This window comes from Cuculus canorus, chromosome 5, assembly GCF_017976375.1.
Source record: "Cuculus canorus isolate bCucCan1 chromosome 5, bCucCan1.pri, whole genome shotgun sequence".
Lineage (NCBI taxonomy): Eukaryota > Metazoa > Chordata > Aves > Cuculiformes > Cuculidae > Cuculus > Cuculus canorus.
This window is the reverse complement of record NC_071405.1, coordinates 56,682,821-56,700,296: the sequence shown is the minus strand read 5'-3', so window position 1 is coordinate 56,700,296 and position 17,476 is coordinate 56,682,821. Positions and strand designations below refer to the sequence as shown.

General features: G+C 39.6%; 1 protein-coding gene across 1 annotated transcript in view; it reads right to left on the bottom strand.

The window, feature by feature from the left end:
- The window catches only part of DCAF5 (DDB1 and CUL4 associated factor 5), a 73,821-nt gene that overhangs the window by 15,711 nt on the left and 40,634 nt on the right, over window positions 1-17,476 (bottom strand). Inside the window, exons 6-7 of the mRNA XM_009564888.2 lie at window positions 16,901-17,114; window positions 2,150-2,216 (exon numbers count right to left, since the gene is read on the bottom strand). Of these exons, the coding sequence (XP_009563183.2) occupies window positions 2,150-2,216; window positions 16,901-17,114 (281 nt within the window). The remainder of the gene's footprint in view (window positions 1-2,149; window positions 2,217-16,900; window positions 17,115-17,476) is intronic.

The window sequence follows — 17,476 nt, the reverse complement described above, 5'->3', positions numbered from 1 at the left end:
CTAGTTTGTACAATATTTAAAAATAAAGACCACATTTTACTACCTCAGATGACAGTCCCCAAGACACTCATATTTTAAGCTAGAACATGAGAACAAGGAGTTGTCCACTGAAAGAGAAGCTTTCCAAGGTCTCCACATTCCTACGGCAAGACTTGCTCCAAGAAGGAAGTGCAACTATCTCTCTAGCTGAACAATTATTCTGAACCACAGGATAAGACTTAAGAAAGGATGTTTCATCACATTCAAAACAGGCACAACCCTTCAAGAAGAGCTGAATGAAAAGAGCTTCAATAAGCCTGTCACAGGTAATCTGGATGACCAATGGGTTATTTGCCACAGAAGCCAGAACTTTAGGTCTAACAAAACAGAGCCAAGGAGTTTCACTAGAAGTTTCAGTAAGAGGACTGCTCCAAGTTACAGGAGACCAGGACATACACATTCCTACTACAGGATCTTCTGATCCTATTAAGCAACCACTGAGGGCAAGTGACATTAAGTAACTATTTTGTAACTGAAGTGTTGTAAGTTTACTGCCACCCTTCCTCAAGTTGCAAGAACCAGAAACAAGAAAGCTGATCAAAACATATGGGACATTGTTTTGTGGTAATTCTAGTAATAACTCTTTGTGCAAAAGTCCAACAGCAAAAATTTGTAATCTGCAGTTGCCTGGCAAAGAAGTTTTCAAGAGTATCAGAAACAGATAAACACAAATCCCAAATCCAGAATTTACAAATGGAATCAGAACAAGTTTAGTAACAAAACTAAAATGTAATTCTACAGTCCATATATAAAACCTTACATATAAAGAACTAATTTAAATGCATGTAATCTTTGTTTTAACTAAAATGAAATTCCATAAGTAGTAAAACAATGTTGAATGTAAAAGGAAATCAACAAATGAAAAGAAAAGCAGACGTCTCTAACATAAACTCTAAAAGGCCAAAGTACTGGTATATTTGGCAGGGCCATCTTCAGGACTTCCAGACTGGAACATCAAATGTGGGTTAAACAACCAATCCAAAATCAGAATGGCATTTTCCTCAAAACCCTGCCATTAACCAAACCTTTTAGAGGCTAGCCAGTCCCTCACCTGTGCATTACACAGATGTGATTAACAGCCTCTGAAAATTAAACAAAATATTTTCATTTTACCTCTACCTTAACATGTAATTTGCTCTCCTGAGACCACAGGACAGCCCTCAGCTGTACTTACTACCACTAAAATGTACTGTTTAAACTGTCAAAGCCATTAAAAACAGAAAAGGTAGTACACTTCCTCAAGTCTCGAGTCTTTCAATCAAGATTCAACCTCCTTCTAAAAGAGCACAGTGATTTGTTTCAACAGAAGAGCTATCTTGACATTGTATCGCTTGTCATTGCCAAACCCTACACAACACTAGACAACATCAAATTAGGCACTGACAAACTGGCACCTACAATACCACTGTTACATCCTGCACGCATTGCTGCTTTTCTTTACTCCAACACCTTCCCCTATACTGTCACAGAGTTGAGCTAGACCTAGTTGCTTAGCATGTCTGCTCCAGCATGGAAAAGGGTCAGAAATCAGTCAAAATTGGTCATTTCCAGCAGCTGACAGTGCTCCTACCCCCAGAAAGTAAAAGAGCATAACTGCTTTGTATTAGAATTCAGAGGGAGAGTTTTGGTGTAAGAGGAAGGAAAGAGGGGAAGAGAGGCCATTGCACTGGAGCTGTAAGGAGCAGTCTGTGAACTCAGCGCCACTTCGTGCTGCCAGCTTCATTAGCTGAAATTCGTAGTAACAGATCCCAAGTTCTCTAGTGAACTCAGATCAGCTTAGAAACAGTAGAGCTGGCAGACAAGAGGAAGGCAAGACACACCCTACTCCAGCTCTTTCCCTTAATCAGCTCATCTAGAAGAGTTATCTGAGAATGTTATATGAGAAGATAAATAAAACCATTATGGTAAAAGATTCAGATGGCATTGTCCATTGTTCTCCAGAGACTGGATTAGGCATTTGTAAACTCTCCCCATCCAGCTTTCACCAGAATTACTAGATTCAGAAGCTGAGTGGGAATTGCAAAAAAAAAAAAAAAAAAAAAAAATAATCAAGCTTCTATTTTTCAGACAATGCCTCTGTTCCCCCAGATTCCAAAACAACAAAACTTACCTGCTTCTGGATCTGGAGGAATCCTCCACATATACAAATTGAAGTCATCGGAGCCCGAAAGGATGTACTGTTAGGAATAAAAATAAAAGCAGTTTACCACAAAGTATCACCTGAAGTATTTTATTGTCGATCTAGTTTCTCCAAACCAAAAGTGAGGAAAAAGATATTATTTGTATCCTTCTTTGCACCTCCCTGATCAACTTCTCCTTAAATGGGGGAGCACAAAAAGGTTGCATGCATATAAACACACCAAAATTCAAAACCATGCTTCATTTATCTAATGCCTGCTGCCCAAAGTGTATGTTTTCTTCGCTAAATAAGAATATGGATTTCGGTTGGCTTTAATACAAGCATGTCTAAATCAAACTCTCATATCCTGCAAATCTGGTCTTTTTTTAATGTCAAAGTATTTCACTCTTTTTTCTCATCTCCAGAACCACAGAAAGCTTCATCAAACACATTCCTAAGAAGAGAGCTGGCATGTGCATTAGACACAAGCAGAACATGTCTGGCTCATCAGTCTACTAAGACCATCAAAAGTCAGTCATTGAAGATGAACACTGAACAAAAACAAAGTTAAACGCTCACTGTCAGCAAGCCTCAAGCAGTTTAAACCCCCCACATTTATGACACCGTTCAATTTTCTTCCTGCTTGTAGTTACTCTGAAGAGATTGAAGGCTGCCCTTTTTCAACAGTGCATGAATGATAAGTAATCTCCTTATTGTACAGAAGTTTAGGCAATATGCAGTTGGAAGTAGCTTAATAAACTACAAACATGCACTGGAATGACAGATGACATTTGATATGGTAAAAAGCTTACGCCTCTTGGTTACGAGAGGCCACAAACTGAGCCTTGTCTCCAAATACCTCTTCTCCAATAAACTGTACTCCCTGCCATTTATTTCTCTCCCAAATTAGAGATGAAATGACAAGTAGTGGAACCAAAGGCAGATTCCAATTCTAGTTACACTGGCATAGACAGTGTAAATCTCTAGCCATCAACTGACTTAAGGCTTCTGCTTAATCAATATAGTCAATAAAATTGGGGCTTTTGTTTTATTGTTACTAGGGTAGAGGGAAGGGAGAAAAAGAAAGAAAATGAGCAAGTCTGTCCCCTTTCTAACCTTTGGCAGTAGACAAATTATGTTTTGTTTGGCTCAAATATAACTGTTTTTTGTCTTTCATTCTCCAGGGATACATAAACTCATCAGGCAAAGTAACATCAAGCAATGAACAGAAGTCCTGGAATAACACAGGACTGAGAAGCGAATAAACAAAAAGCATACACTAACAGGGAGAAAACTGTTATAAATTTGCACACATTCTGTTTGCAATGCTAATTACGTTTGTGCAGCGTTTGCATGTTTCCACCCACAAAAATGCAATAACCAACCACTAAAATTCCTTCCCTGGCTTCCTATATCACAATCCAACCTTTCTTTTTTTTTTTGTTATTTTTAAGGATGTAGGATGTGAGTAAGCACTTACGAATGCAATTCTCCTCATTTTCTGACAGATAAGAAGCACTGATGAAACAAAAGTTCCTTTAAAAACTTGTGCACACTAGTTCTGCATCACTCAGACCCATTCTTTCCAAGCCAGAAAGTTATTTCTACAAACCAACATGTTCAGGCACTTAGGCAGCTTACCTCTGCCAAACTGACCCGATGGTGCCAGGAACATGCACTCCCCTTTTATTTGACTGCTCATAAACGTTAACCCACAGCAGGCTGAGTCACTCTACCAAAACTACACAAATCAGGGCTCATATAGGCAGCCTCCTAGCAATCAGAAAGAAAGCACTTCTGGTATGTTTTGTCACACAAGAAATGCTACACGTAAAAAAAAAAAAAAAAAAGAAAAAAAAGGGTCTTATTTAAAGTTATAAAGATGTTGACGACTTTTACCATTTATTAGCAAATTGCATAGTTGAAGCAGCAAATGGTTTGCCTGGGACACGTGGGGAAAAAATGGAGACTTCTACACCAGCTAGAAAGCTCAGTACCTTGAATTTATGAACATAACACTCCTTTTCTTTTCAAACCAAACAAGCTCTAACAACCCCTTAATATGAGAGTCATTTACCACTTTCTAGCATAAATCAAACAAACCTACCAACAATGCCAGGCCCTAAAATGACAGTTCAGATACCCCGCACCAGGCACACAACACAGAAAAACCACATTACACATGCGCAGGCTATGATGTGTCTGTGAGACTCTTCAAAGCGGCTTCCAAACTGATACGCAGAGGCCAATTGTCTTGGAAATCCAGCATATCATTGCCCATCAAGCAAGAACAAACTACATGCAAAGACCACCGATTCAAGGATACTCAGACTTACTTTGGAGACAGAAAAATTTAGAGGCCCTTGGATCAATACAGACTAATGGCAATTTGACTGCACTATCAAGACTGCAACCAAGGGGTCAGGACAAGCAATCATTCCTTATACCTAGCACTTTGGAAGCCACACCTGGAGTACTGTGTCCAGTTTGAGTCCTCTGATACAAGAATAACATTAAGGAATCAGACAGAGAGCGGAAGAGAACTACTGGGACTGAAGACATGTGACCTGAAAGGAAAAGCTAAGGGAGCCAGCCTTATTTAGTCAGAAGAAGAGAAAGTGAATGGACAAGAGTGGACCGCAACAGTCTCCCACTGTCTGAACAGATACAGATAGACAGGGACACTCTTCTCACAGGTTTACGAGTGGACACTCGGGAAGCAACAGTCACAAGCCACAGCAAGGGAAATTCCAATTGAGCACAAAGGAACAGCATGTTCAAGAGGAGCGTAACAAACACTGCAACTTGGCCCCAGAAAGGCAGTGGAATCTCCATCTCTGCAAATCCAAAATTTACCTGGACAATTCCTTGAGCAACCTCATTCAACTTGGAAGATGCTCTGCTCTGTGAAGCAGTTTAAGTCAGATGCCACCCATAGCTGTTTTCTGAATCAATGTTTTCAAAGTACCAAAGTGAAAAGGGAAATAATTGTCTTAGTGGACTGCGGTTGATTTTGGGTTTGGGGGCAGAAAAGGGGCGTGGAGGGGGACAAGTTGGCAGTGTGTGAAGATGCCCACCTGAAACCTTTACACTCTCTCACACATCACAGCTTCAGGAAAACTCTAATGAGAAGAGAATCATAGGCCACAGGGACAGAGGCATACGCTGCAGTTTAGCACACGGACTTGCAAAAATTCCCCCCAAAAATCCACGATTTGGGGAATTTAATGAAACAAACTGGAAAAGTATCTTTAAGCAGTTCACAGAATGGCTGAGGATGGACGGGATCTCCAGAGGTCATCTGGTCCAACCACCATGCTCAAGCAGGGTCAATGACAGCCATGCCCAGAGGGCATCTGAGTATGTCCAGTGGTGGAGATATTCAATCCGACTACCTCCAACTGAGATAGCTGCTGCCTACTTAAAAGCACCATTAAACCCTTTGCTTCATTACCTTTTTCTAGCCTAATGACATTGGCACCAATCAAACACAACTGGCCAAAGAACTCTAGAGTAAATTAAGAGAAAATAAATAAGAATGAATATAGCATCTCCACTGCAATTTATGTCTAGTCATGACCAAAGCTCAGTTCAGGATTTGAACTGTTCTGAAGAAGTGCTTATGGGTTTAATCTTGCAACTGTGACAGCCATCAGCATGTACCAAAAGCATTAAGTGATAAAGTCATCTACATAAGTCCGATGTTTTGAGCAACAGGCTGTGAGTTGCAAACTTTTATAAAAAGTTTAGATTTTATTTCAATAGTTAGCTCTGCCAATAAATATCAGAAACGGATCATATTCCACAGAGCATCTGACTACTTGGTATCTCTGCCATCCCGCTGCTGCCATTGTAGCAGACAGCACTGTTTTCCACTCTCCTTCCCTGTTACGATACCTCTGGGGTACGTCTTCCTGCTGTTCTGACAACACAGAATTGATTTCCCCAACGCATTCCTTTGGTCCTTTTCTGCAAGACCAGGTGACAGGGGTCTGAGAAGTAGACTATGGCTTTTCAGACACAGACCAAGAGACTGCCAGAAACACAATTTCATGACTGCAGCTATTGCAAGAAAGATGTGCCGGATGAATCTTCGAGAATAGGCATCCAAGCTCCTGAAGCCAGAAACATGTCTCTTCCATGACATTTTAAAAGGAAACTCAATTCCAGTTAGCACTCTCTTAACAAGACAATAGGAACCCAAGGCCTTTGGAGAGAATAGCTGGACTGACATTACTAGGACATTTAGATGATCATTTGTGATTTTTCTTTGATGTATTCATTATTAGTATAAAACTAAGCCAATAGTTTTCCACACTAGTTGAAAGTTGGAGAATAAGGATTTAGAAAACACAAAAGTCAGTCCATACTACTAGAAAATTAAAAGAAATAATTGCTATGAAGTGCACCAAGCTTTAGCTAATAAGGCTGAAATCCTGAGGGAATGAAGTAGAATTTTCAAAAGGAAAGAACAGAAATGAAAGAAAAAGAAAGAGTTGAGGTGGGGTAGGCGAGAGAAGGTCACGCTGTATATGCTTAGACTCCACTTTAATTGTGGCCAAGGATGTTTGGTCCCGAGGGGATGTGCAAAATTATAATTCCTAGCAGAGTACCTTCTACTCACTCATTTTAAGAACAAAAGCCCAGATAATCAAATCACTGAGGCAAGCCACTAAGTGGCAAACATATGAGTATTCACAGTGACAAGTAAATGGCGAAGACAGTGTGCACTCTCCCTCTTCCACCCACCCACCCAAAAGACTCCAAGCAGAACATAACCTCAAAAATCAGTGCAGTGCTGAATACTGAATGGGATCAGACACTGCGCAAGGAGCTCAGATGTCTGGTGAAAAAGACCAATATTAAAACCTCCTGTTTCACTGTCTGTATTTTTGCTGCTGTATCTGACCAAGACTTTGGAAATCAACATTCACAAAATTCATATGAACGTGAGATTAGACAGAAAACCAGTTGCTAGTAATTAATATTGTGGGTTTTTTTCAGAAGGGAAGAATCAGCTTCTATGTCTAGCTGTTAGAAACAATGACAGGAAAAGGCTTCCAGATGACTACAAGCTGCTGATTCAGAAGTTTGCCTTAGAAGGAAGAAAACTCAGTCGCGGTTTGAGTCTGAGAAAACAGAAATTCAGTCTGAGCTTGAAGTATACATAAAATTCTTAAAATGAACTATCATCAGGAATCTGGCAGAATTACTTTGGACTAGCACTCCCCACTCATTCCACTGTTACTTTTCTCCTTTTCTCTCTCCCCAAGGAAATTACAGCAGCTGATATAAATAAACAGAGATCTAATCTGCTTCTTCTATAGTCTCATAACTGTAGCATTAGCATTGCATACTACCACTCTGGGGAATTTATTTTCAATCTTACCACTGCTAGTCTAAATGCTTTCAAAATCCCACAAGCTACATTTCCTCAGGTGCTACTGAATATGGAGTATTTCAATAAAATTGTATCTAAATCAAACATCACTTTACAGTTTCCAACATCCACATTTCCGGTTTCCATAAAACATCCTCTTACTTATGACATATATCTGAGACATTTTTAAGCTTTTGGCTCTAGACAAGGGACCAGCAGACAATTTTCCCAAAAAGTACCAACAAGCCTTTTGAATGATCCTACTAATGGAGGGGAGAATATGAAGAATGTTGGAGAATTTGTCTTAAAAGCACAAAACTAGAAGCACCATTACTATATAACTATAAATGGATGAATGAGATCATGGATAACGGTAGAGGTTATAACCATTTGAAAAGTGATTGCTGCTAAGTTACTAACAGGAAAATGCATGTTAGAGAGAATCAAATTCCACGCCACTGCTTATAGCTTTACTAACAAGTCAACTCTGAAAGAGTCTGAACTCATACCTCAGTTAATTCCCACTCACTCGAGCATATCTATCCTTTCTTCAGAGAGGCAAATGAAACTTGGGGCAGAAAAGATGAGAGTACACAGATTTTTTCCTTGGGCTTTTAGTGAGCTGTCCTTTAGCTTCTTCAAGTAATGCAAAACTCACACAGTGGGGAAATAGCACAGAGGCATCCAAATTTGAAACAGTTCTGCTGGTGCTTTGTACAGCTCCATTAAGAGGTAGCATGTATAGTCCCTCTATGTACTGCATGTAACATAATATAACTCATGGGTTGGGTATAGACTTCCCTTTTTTTCTTATGACATCAGATTAAGAACCTGGTTTTGTGGCAGTCTGCTAAACTGAAGTCTTAACTCCACAAGAACATGTGAGAAGAGCTGCCTTGCACATCTTCTCTGCGGCAGGATATGCACTAAGGAAACCACAGTTTGACATGAAGCATCATTAAAATCTGAAAGACATTAATTATTTGTCCAAAAGAGATTGAAAATCATAGCAATCAGTGCTTTGGAGAAGGAATCCATTTACATGAAGAATGTAAAAACTCTGTATCTTTCCAGGTTTCCTAAGGAAACAAGGCTTATGCTATTTTGTTCTTTGTGGCATCTCTCCATCTCCAAGAGCTTTTAAGCCTAATGGCCAATTTCAAATTTGGTAGAGGACCAGATGGTTCCAGAATTATGGGCTGCCTAGAAATATCCATTTATATACAGGCAGCCACACAGAAGAGAGAGAGAGCCTCTGTAAGTAGCCACAGAGAGCAAAGTGGTACCATAATTACACCCCCCTACTAAACATTAGGAAACCTGAATGGGAACTCACCCTCAAACCCAACAAAATCCAAATGATATCACCACAATCTGCTTCTACGGAACTATTTCAAAGTAGGTAAGAACACAAGCCATAAATAAAAGCAAAAAGTGAGAAAGGTCACTGCATGTACACATGTATATATTTGTGTGCGCTTGTATGCATAAATCGATTAAAAGATACTGCAGTCATGAACACGGGTTTTGCTATACATTATGTATTTTGCATGAAAAATGTTTGAACTCAAACAAATTTCTTTTTTTTTTTTTTTATTTGCTCCTGGGCCTTTTGTGATGCCAAGACTGTTCTACACATCTTCCTTATAAATTACTTCCCCCCCCCCCGCCGTTTGAAAAAAGCAACTGATACTTAATTTACCATTTGATCAGAATTTAGTGTTAAGTCTGCATTCCCCGCAGGCAGCAACCCCACAGGTTTGTTTCCAAATCATCCTTCTATTGTTAGAGTAACCACTGACCAGAGGGGAAACAAGGTAAGGACAAGTCTATGGAGGAGGAGAAGACTTTTTCCTATTCAAAAAGCAACAAGAAGCAAACAAACAAGGAATAAGCAAGATAATACAGCTTGTTTGAGTTGCGCAATACCAGAGGAACAAAAGATAAAAACACCAGGATCTCCCACAGAGTAGAGCACTGCCATCCTTTCCTTAAACAATTAAGAAATAAACAACAGTCAAGTGGTCAAGTATTTCTAGCTCTTTGTGATTCTTGATCTTTCTGTGGGCTGCTACCTTTATGCTGATTACTCTAGGCTTTTAGTATAAAGTTCCCACTAAGCACAGCTGGAAAAGCTGCTCTACTGATCATTTGCCGACCTCCTCCTTAAGTATGTTCCTACCTACATCCATTGTGCCACCATCAGCGCTGGTGACACAGTAGTGTTCTGGTTCAGTAGCCAGAAGAGTAAAAACCCAAACAAACCGCAGTCAGTCTTTCAATACATTTCTTCCCATTTATGAATTTCAACCAGCTTCTGTAAGGGTCAGATGGGAGCCTGTACAGCCCAAATCAACCACAGCACCTACCCTCTAAATAGCATACTGCCTTGTTTGCACCATTGGACTGCAACCTCAGTTAGAGTGGCTGTCTCTTCTCCTTTTAGAAGGTCTCACTGTTACCAAGAATTTCCTCTCCCCAAGGCAGTTAATCAGGGTGTAGGGTCTGGAAGACATGAAGAGCAGTCACCTGTGCAGGCTATTATCTCTTGCTGTTATCTCACAGTGACAAAATCTAAAGTAAGAGGAGACATAACTGGGAAAGCTTTTTCTGAAATCGAGATTTGGGAAGCTTGGTTAGGTAAATCATTTAGCTACAAGATAGAATATCTATACATTCTTTTATCTTCTGCTTTGTAACAAATTCTGAGGGACAAATCATACATTTTGTGCAGTATTTAACAAATTTGAAGGGTGATCTACGACTGAGGCTCACAGAACTGTGGCATTAAGAAATACATCTTTCTTCATACTATCCAGGGGAGCAGCTTGCAAACATTTGAGACTGTTTTTCAGGAAGGCTCAAACTGGCACAAAAGAGAGCTTAAAAGTTTTCCATTTCGGGCTGAGAATCAAGCAGGTATGTCCAAAGACTTTTTACAACAGAAACTTTGTTCCTCAGTTAGAAGCACGCCTATCTTATGAACAGAAAAAGAAAAGCTGTGACACAGCAGACTGGCGAAACACAAATTGCCTCTAGTACATAAAATTCAAAGCCAAACATTTGTATTCCCACTCCCTAAATCCCTAATCTTATAAGCAGCCAACTCAGTGTGGGGCAGTTTCAAATGCTTATAGAAGCATCATCGGAAACAATCCATCAACATATTTACAACTGCCTTTCTGCCACGCAGAAAGGCCATAACAGTAATTTTACTCATGAACAAAATCAACTTAGAAACCCTCATTGTGGATATATGTAGCAGGGAAAAGATTCCTATTATGTTCCAAAGAAAGCAACACGTTTATCTGAGTGTACGAAGAGGACTCTTCTATACCTGGCTGAAACCACATGTACCCAATATGCTCTCTTTTGTCTTCTTTACAAACACATATTAAATCAAATATTCTATTATTCAAAACCTCCAGAATTCACAGTCACTTTTTCAGTATCTAGACAAGGCATAGTTTTCACAGTTCAACAAGAAACACTGTTGGTGCAGCACCCACTGTGAACGTTTTTAGCAGTACATTCCTGCTCACTCGTCCTTCTCTTCCCTTTCCCCAGATGTGCAAGGGATGCTACTATATTGCAGATCTCCTGTGAGGCACTATGAGGAACACAAAGCCTGCAAACCTCAGTCTCCCGAGTCAAGGTTCCACTTCACCAGAATTTAGGTTCAGTACAGGTCCCTTTGGGCTACTGCATCACCACCTAGAGGTCTAAATACCTCCACCAAGGGCTTACAGGAATGCAGAAGAAAAGGGACATAGGAAATGGTGCTGGCAGGATGCCCCATGGAATGGGGTAAGAGATGATCCGAGTAAGAAGGGTGAAACAAAACTCCCACTCCCTTCTGTCAAGATCCTGATTCTGAGGAGACATTTTCAGTATGACTCTCCTGTCAAGTATGAAAAGCGATGGGGATCATAGAATAGTTTGGGTTAGAAGGGACCTTAAAGATCATCTGGTTCCAACTCCCCTGCCATGGGCAGGGACACCTCCCACTAGATCAGGCTGCCCAAGGCCCCATCCAACCTGGCCTTGAACACCTCCAAGGATGGGGCCACCCACAGCTTCCCTGAACAGCCTGTGCCAGTGCCTCACACCACTCTCATGGTGAAGAAATTCTTCCTTACATCTAGTCTAAATCTGCCCCTCTCCTGTTTATGCCCATTGCCCCTAGGGTGGAAATAAGTAATTTCATAGCCAAATAAATCACTCGTGTATGTATTTTATATGCAAGTGATGTTATGCATACCGCTGGGATTTAAACTACCCTTTAGACAAACTAAAGAACAAAATACAATTTCATCAGTAATTCTTGAAAGAAGCCAATTAAAGGCAAAGATATCAATTTTCTTTTCATCCAAGCACAGCAACATATTTGCACACCGAACACTTTTCATATGTTAAGAAATGCTGACTGCAATAAGCTACTGTTCATTATGAAGTCTTCACTGCAGAGGAAACTCACAATGTATTCCTTAGAAGACTAATTCCCTTTATTCTTTTCAATTTTTAATTGGTAAGCACTACTTCAAGATAAATGGTCTTTAAGTTTGATGACAAAAAAGAAGAACACAGAATAAAAGTTCTATTTCTTCACAAAGGCAACACACAACCATACAAGACCCCTCGCACCTATACAGCTAATCCTGTTCTTGGAATGGTTACATTCATTTAATAATTCTGTCCTGCTGAAAACTGGGTTGTCCCTAACCAGGGCTATTTAGCACACAGACTGCAACATAGTGAAGGCTGTAACTTTATAGGGAGTTGGGAGAAGTCTGCAGTACAGAGAGCATTGCATTCCTGAAACTCTCCTATACCAGTGTAATGTCAACAGAAAAGGCTGAGTGGTGATGTAATGTCTGAGGGCATGCCAGAGTCAAGACACTTTTTCTTTGATTCACAGGGTACGAGTTATTTTTCCCCACCCCCTTCCTCTTTTAAAGTGGGCAATAAGCAGTTGGTTTTACAGCTACAAGCCTTAAACAAGAACCCCACATTATCTGCACAGTGGGGAAAAAAGAATAAGCTGATAGCATTCATCACTGACACAGGCAACAATTCTTGATCAAGAAAAGCTTTTAGTCGATTTTACTTTGGAGTGGGGGATGCACGTGTTTTGTAGAGTTTTATGGGTCTCTTTTAGCTGCTGCCCATCTCCACAGCCTCTGAGGCTCCTTACATCTAAAAATGCACTTGGGTACCTGAAGTCCTTCAATGCTTCCTCTGTATCCTCAGATCCCAGAAGATATTTCCCATACCAGCCTATCAACCAACAATCCTTATCATTGAAAACAACATCTCCAACATTCTAATGCTGACAAGAAGAATGGAAACCCACCCGTACCCTGAAACAACTCAAGATTCTCACACATTTTATGATCTGTATGTAAACAAACACTTGTGCACATGAGGGTAAAGCCAATGGGAGTTTGGTACATAAACAAATTCTGGGCTTGGAGGCCTGTACCAGAGGGATGGATTTTGCTTGCACTTAAATCTCTATAGCCAACTGAGGGAGAAGGCAGCTGAGACTGATGCTTGATCCACCTAGCCTATCTTATCCTTCCTCCCTTCCACAGCTGCATGACTTGGGTGATCTCCTGGATAACACAAATGACATACAATCTTGAACATGTTTATCTACCAATATTGGAACTGTCCTACAAAGAAAAGAAAAATCAGTGTCATGCAAATGAAGTTATTAAACTTATGAAATGGACAGAGTTCTGAGAGGAGTAAGTGAAGGCAATTATAAACGGATGCAAGTAAAACACCAGCTCAACACTGCTTCTCAAGCTTCGGTAATTTTAAGAAAGTCTGAATGTGACATTTCTAGGAAAAATGCTTAAATATATCAATCGCTGATTTTCAAATCAGGTTCACAAGGACTAGGACAATAATGCTTTTGGAGGAAAACAACAGTTTGCAACAACATAAAAAGAAGCAAAAGCTGTTCATCCTCCAAGATTCCCATCACTTAGTGTGCGCTAACACCCACACACCCAAAATATCCGCAACAACTCAAAACCATCTACACACTTCAGAACGTGTTGTTTCTAAACTTAAAAAAAAACCCCAACACCGGGGTTAACAGGTCAATCTTCCTGAGTTTTGTTCTTAAAGCATTAATGGTATTTCATTCTTTGTTAAGAGGTTTCAGTCTATTTGCATCACAGATGCTCCAATAAAACAAGTTGGTATGCAGTTCACTGTACTCCTGCTGGTAACAGGCTCCCCTCTAGAGCCATAAGTCAGAAGTTTGGGATTCAAGTCCTGTTGAGTACATGTCACAATCTGTGAGCCCTAAAGAGACAATACTGAGAAAAAATAGTACAGAGAGCCTAACTGCCATCAACAAACCACTCAAACTGTTCCCCAATCAGTAGTCTGTGTTTTATTTGTGCAAAGAAGTTGTATTACTTTAACGCACATACCCTGTCAAAGTAAGAATAACACATTCTGATCATTAAGGGAATTTAAGTAGTTAATTTCATAAAATACAAGGGTGATCTCCAAGAAAACTCCTAAGTTGTGTGGCTATAGCTCAGAATCTGTTCATTTTTGCCATAATAGAATCCAACAGCTCCATATGTAACTTCGGATTATTTACCTACTCTGTAGATTTTCACCACTGTATTACGGCAAACTTCCGAAGGCAACTACTAAGATACTAACACTTGTGTTTTTTTAAACCCCGATGGGTCAGGATTTACAGGAAAACTCTGTTATGAGTAAACCATTTTCCATGTACAAACATCACAGAAAGATTAGCCAAAGCTGTAGTTTTGTGAGGAGATGGGCCTCACAGCGCTAAAAGGCCATCTCCACACCTCTCACCTACTCTCTGATCCCTTCCTTACACTGCACTTAAATGCTTGCCAAAGCCCTCTGAGTGCCAATATAATTCACTAACACCCCAAAAAAGAGAAGTAAATGCTGCCAGCAGGTTAGGAAATTGAATCAGGGAAAGGTCTTGCCTCATCTCTGCTGGATGCAAAAGGCTGCCCCCTTTCAGCAGTGTGCTTTTTCAATGCAACTGCATTCTAAGCACTGATGAGTTATAGATATCCCTTTCTTGTTAGGTTTACAATATCGAAATGTCATTTTATCAGATGAACTAATTGTGCAGAGAACACATAATAGCTTTTAAACACAGGAGAGTCACATTTATAAATTGCCAGGCTCTCTATGAAGTAATAAATCCTAACTATTTAAAGACAGCTTAAAAGAGGAAGAAAGGTTGTCTCATCAGTTTAATAAAAGTGGAGAAAAATTGAAGACAGAAAATCAGAGGTGTGATGAGAGAAAAATTCTGAAGAAGCTTTCCTACCGCAAGTGACACTCATAATTTGAACACAACTTTTTTATCCTTGGATCCCTTCAAACAAGCCTTGGCCCACACAAAATTTTCATCCTACTAGGCCATACAAGCAGGGAATTCTATGAAGCTCACTTTTCACAGAACTTGAATGAAACACACTCTTTATTGAGGCAAAGCACAGCAATATTAGATGGAAGAAAAGGCTGGAACCAGATAAAATTTGAAACAGATTTCTTTCTTTTTTTATGAATTCTGATTTGCAGAAGGAGTCTTGTATACATTCATACTCACAAAACTTGCCAAAAAGCAAAAACACGTTGCTTGTATAGAAGGGCAAAACTCAAAAAGCATTGCCAATTCTTTTTATTCATCTTGTGTAACTTACAGCAGGTTCCAACTCTAATCTTCTTTTCTAGAGAACCCTGGAACTGGAATTGGGTTCTCTGGAAAAGGCAATTCTTAAGGACTATCCATAGTATTGATAATCTTAACCAGCTGAATTTGACCATTACTGGACAATTTCAGATGTACACAGTTGGGCAATATGTTGGCATTTTCTGCAACTTCAGTACTGTTTTTCCTTAGAGGTAGGGGATGGGTATGAGCAAGTACCTAAATGCCAAATTCGATATCTAGTAGTCCATGTCGAACTTCATCTTCCCTATTAGCTGTTCACTGCATTTATGAGAGTATAAATATCTTTTGCTCTTATTTCCAACTTGTTAGTAGCATTATGTGCTGCTACTTACCTGAACAGAAAGTCCATTATGCCAAAAGAATATTAAGTTCTTTAAAAAATGAGGCTTCTGAAGCACTGCATCAACCTGATACAGAACAGCCACATTCTTCTCATTAAAATAATACCTTACCCACAAGAAAATGGCTTAGAAAGCAAAATGGACACTAAGGCGTTTATCTAGATCTTCAGTAATAGATAAGAAGCTAGACTATATGTCAGAGCGTACACAAGTCTATTCTGACTTTCAGAGACGAGTGTCATCTTTAGGCTGACTAAAGAATGGATCACAAATTATCAGCAGTTTCCTTCTTAAATACATGCATCTACCCATTCTTTATAATAAACTGGGGTTTTTTTAAAGTTGGTTTCATTATTGCATTTTCTCACTCCTTCTGACAAAAGCTATGTAAAACTCCAACACCACTCAAGTTCAGTGATGTACACGTATTTCCTACTTGCAATATTAAAGAAGCTCAATTCTGCCTCCTGCAGCAACAGCAGCAGAATTAATGACCAAGTTGTGACTGCTAGAATTTTACTGATGACAGCAAAGACATTTTCAGCTCTTATTTCTATGCTATTATGGCTTGAAAATACATTTTTTTGTCCTGGAACAATATTAGTGGTTATTAAATACAGCTGTCCAAAGACAATATCCAGATCTAGAACCATACAGAGTGATGTTAGTCATTTTATATGTGACTTGTTTCTTCATGATTAGTACAAAGACACAGTTCTGTATCAGTGAAGTTAACCTAATCCTTCCTAACCACTCGTCATCACCACTTACCTGACTCTGAACTATGAAGACCCATAATCTGCTCCAGTAGTATAGTATTAAAGTAAAAACATTATAATTTGAAATACAAATCAATAACTCCATAAATTGACAATATTTATGTTTTGTGGGATTGCCTCTGCTGCACTTCAGTGCCAATATTGAAATGAAAAGAATATGCATCTTTATCATATGACGAGAGTATTGTCTATTCATGGTTCTAAACTCATAATAATTAGATCTAAAAAGCCTCTGCAAATATTTTTCTTGTGAATATCACCTTCCAAGTAAGTATTTGATCACACCAAACAAGAGGTAAAGTTTATCATGTGTATGTTATTGTATATGTTTTACTTCCTTCAGAGCCTATATTGCAAAACAGTTCTGAACAGTTCTACAGATGTCCTGCCTGCTGTTTTACCTCCTGGATCAGAAAAAAAAACCTTAGAGGCAGTTTCAAACAGTCATGGAAACTCGGGAGACTCAGGACAGCATTGCTTGCTTATTACCTGATCACGATCACCTGCAAAACAGCAGCTCTTCATAGTACATGAGTTGAAATACCCTTGGTTGTCAAACTGGAAGACGGGCAGCCGGCAGTGGATGTCATAGAGGACGGGGGGAAGGCGCCGACGGAGTGCTAGCAGCTGGGTTCCATTGCTGTTGAACCGGACACTCATGGCACTCTGAAGGGAGAGGTTTCCACCATAGCGGAGCAGCGAACTGAGAAAAGACAGAGGAAACTAAGTGAGTTGGGCCATGCATACAAACTGAACTACTTGAAGATGGAACTGTCCGACTCTGAATCATTTCAAACAAACAAGCCCAGTAAACTACAATCTTATTTGGTTTCTGAATAAACTTGATTCAAAATCTGAATGACAAACTATCAAAATATTAAGACTACAAAGTCTTCAGAAGAGTAAAGTTAAAGACTGCAGGTAGCTTTATTAATAACAAATGCATTTCCTGCACAGGAGCAAAGTCTCATAGAGCAGCCTTAGCCTTAAAAGGCTATTCTTGTACTTGCGGGATGTCTGCATTTGAGACAGACCCTACCAGTACTCAGCTGTTTTTGTTCAGCT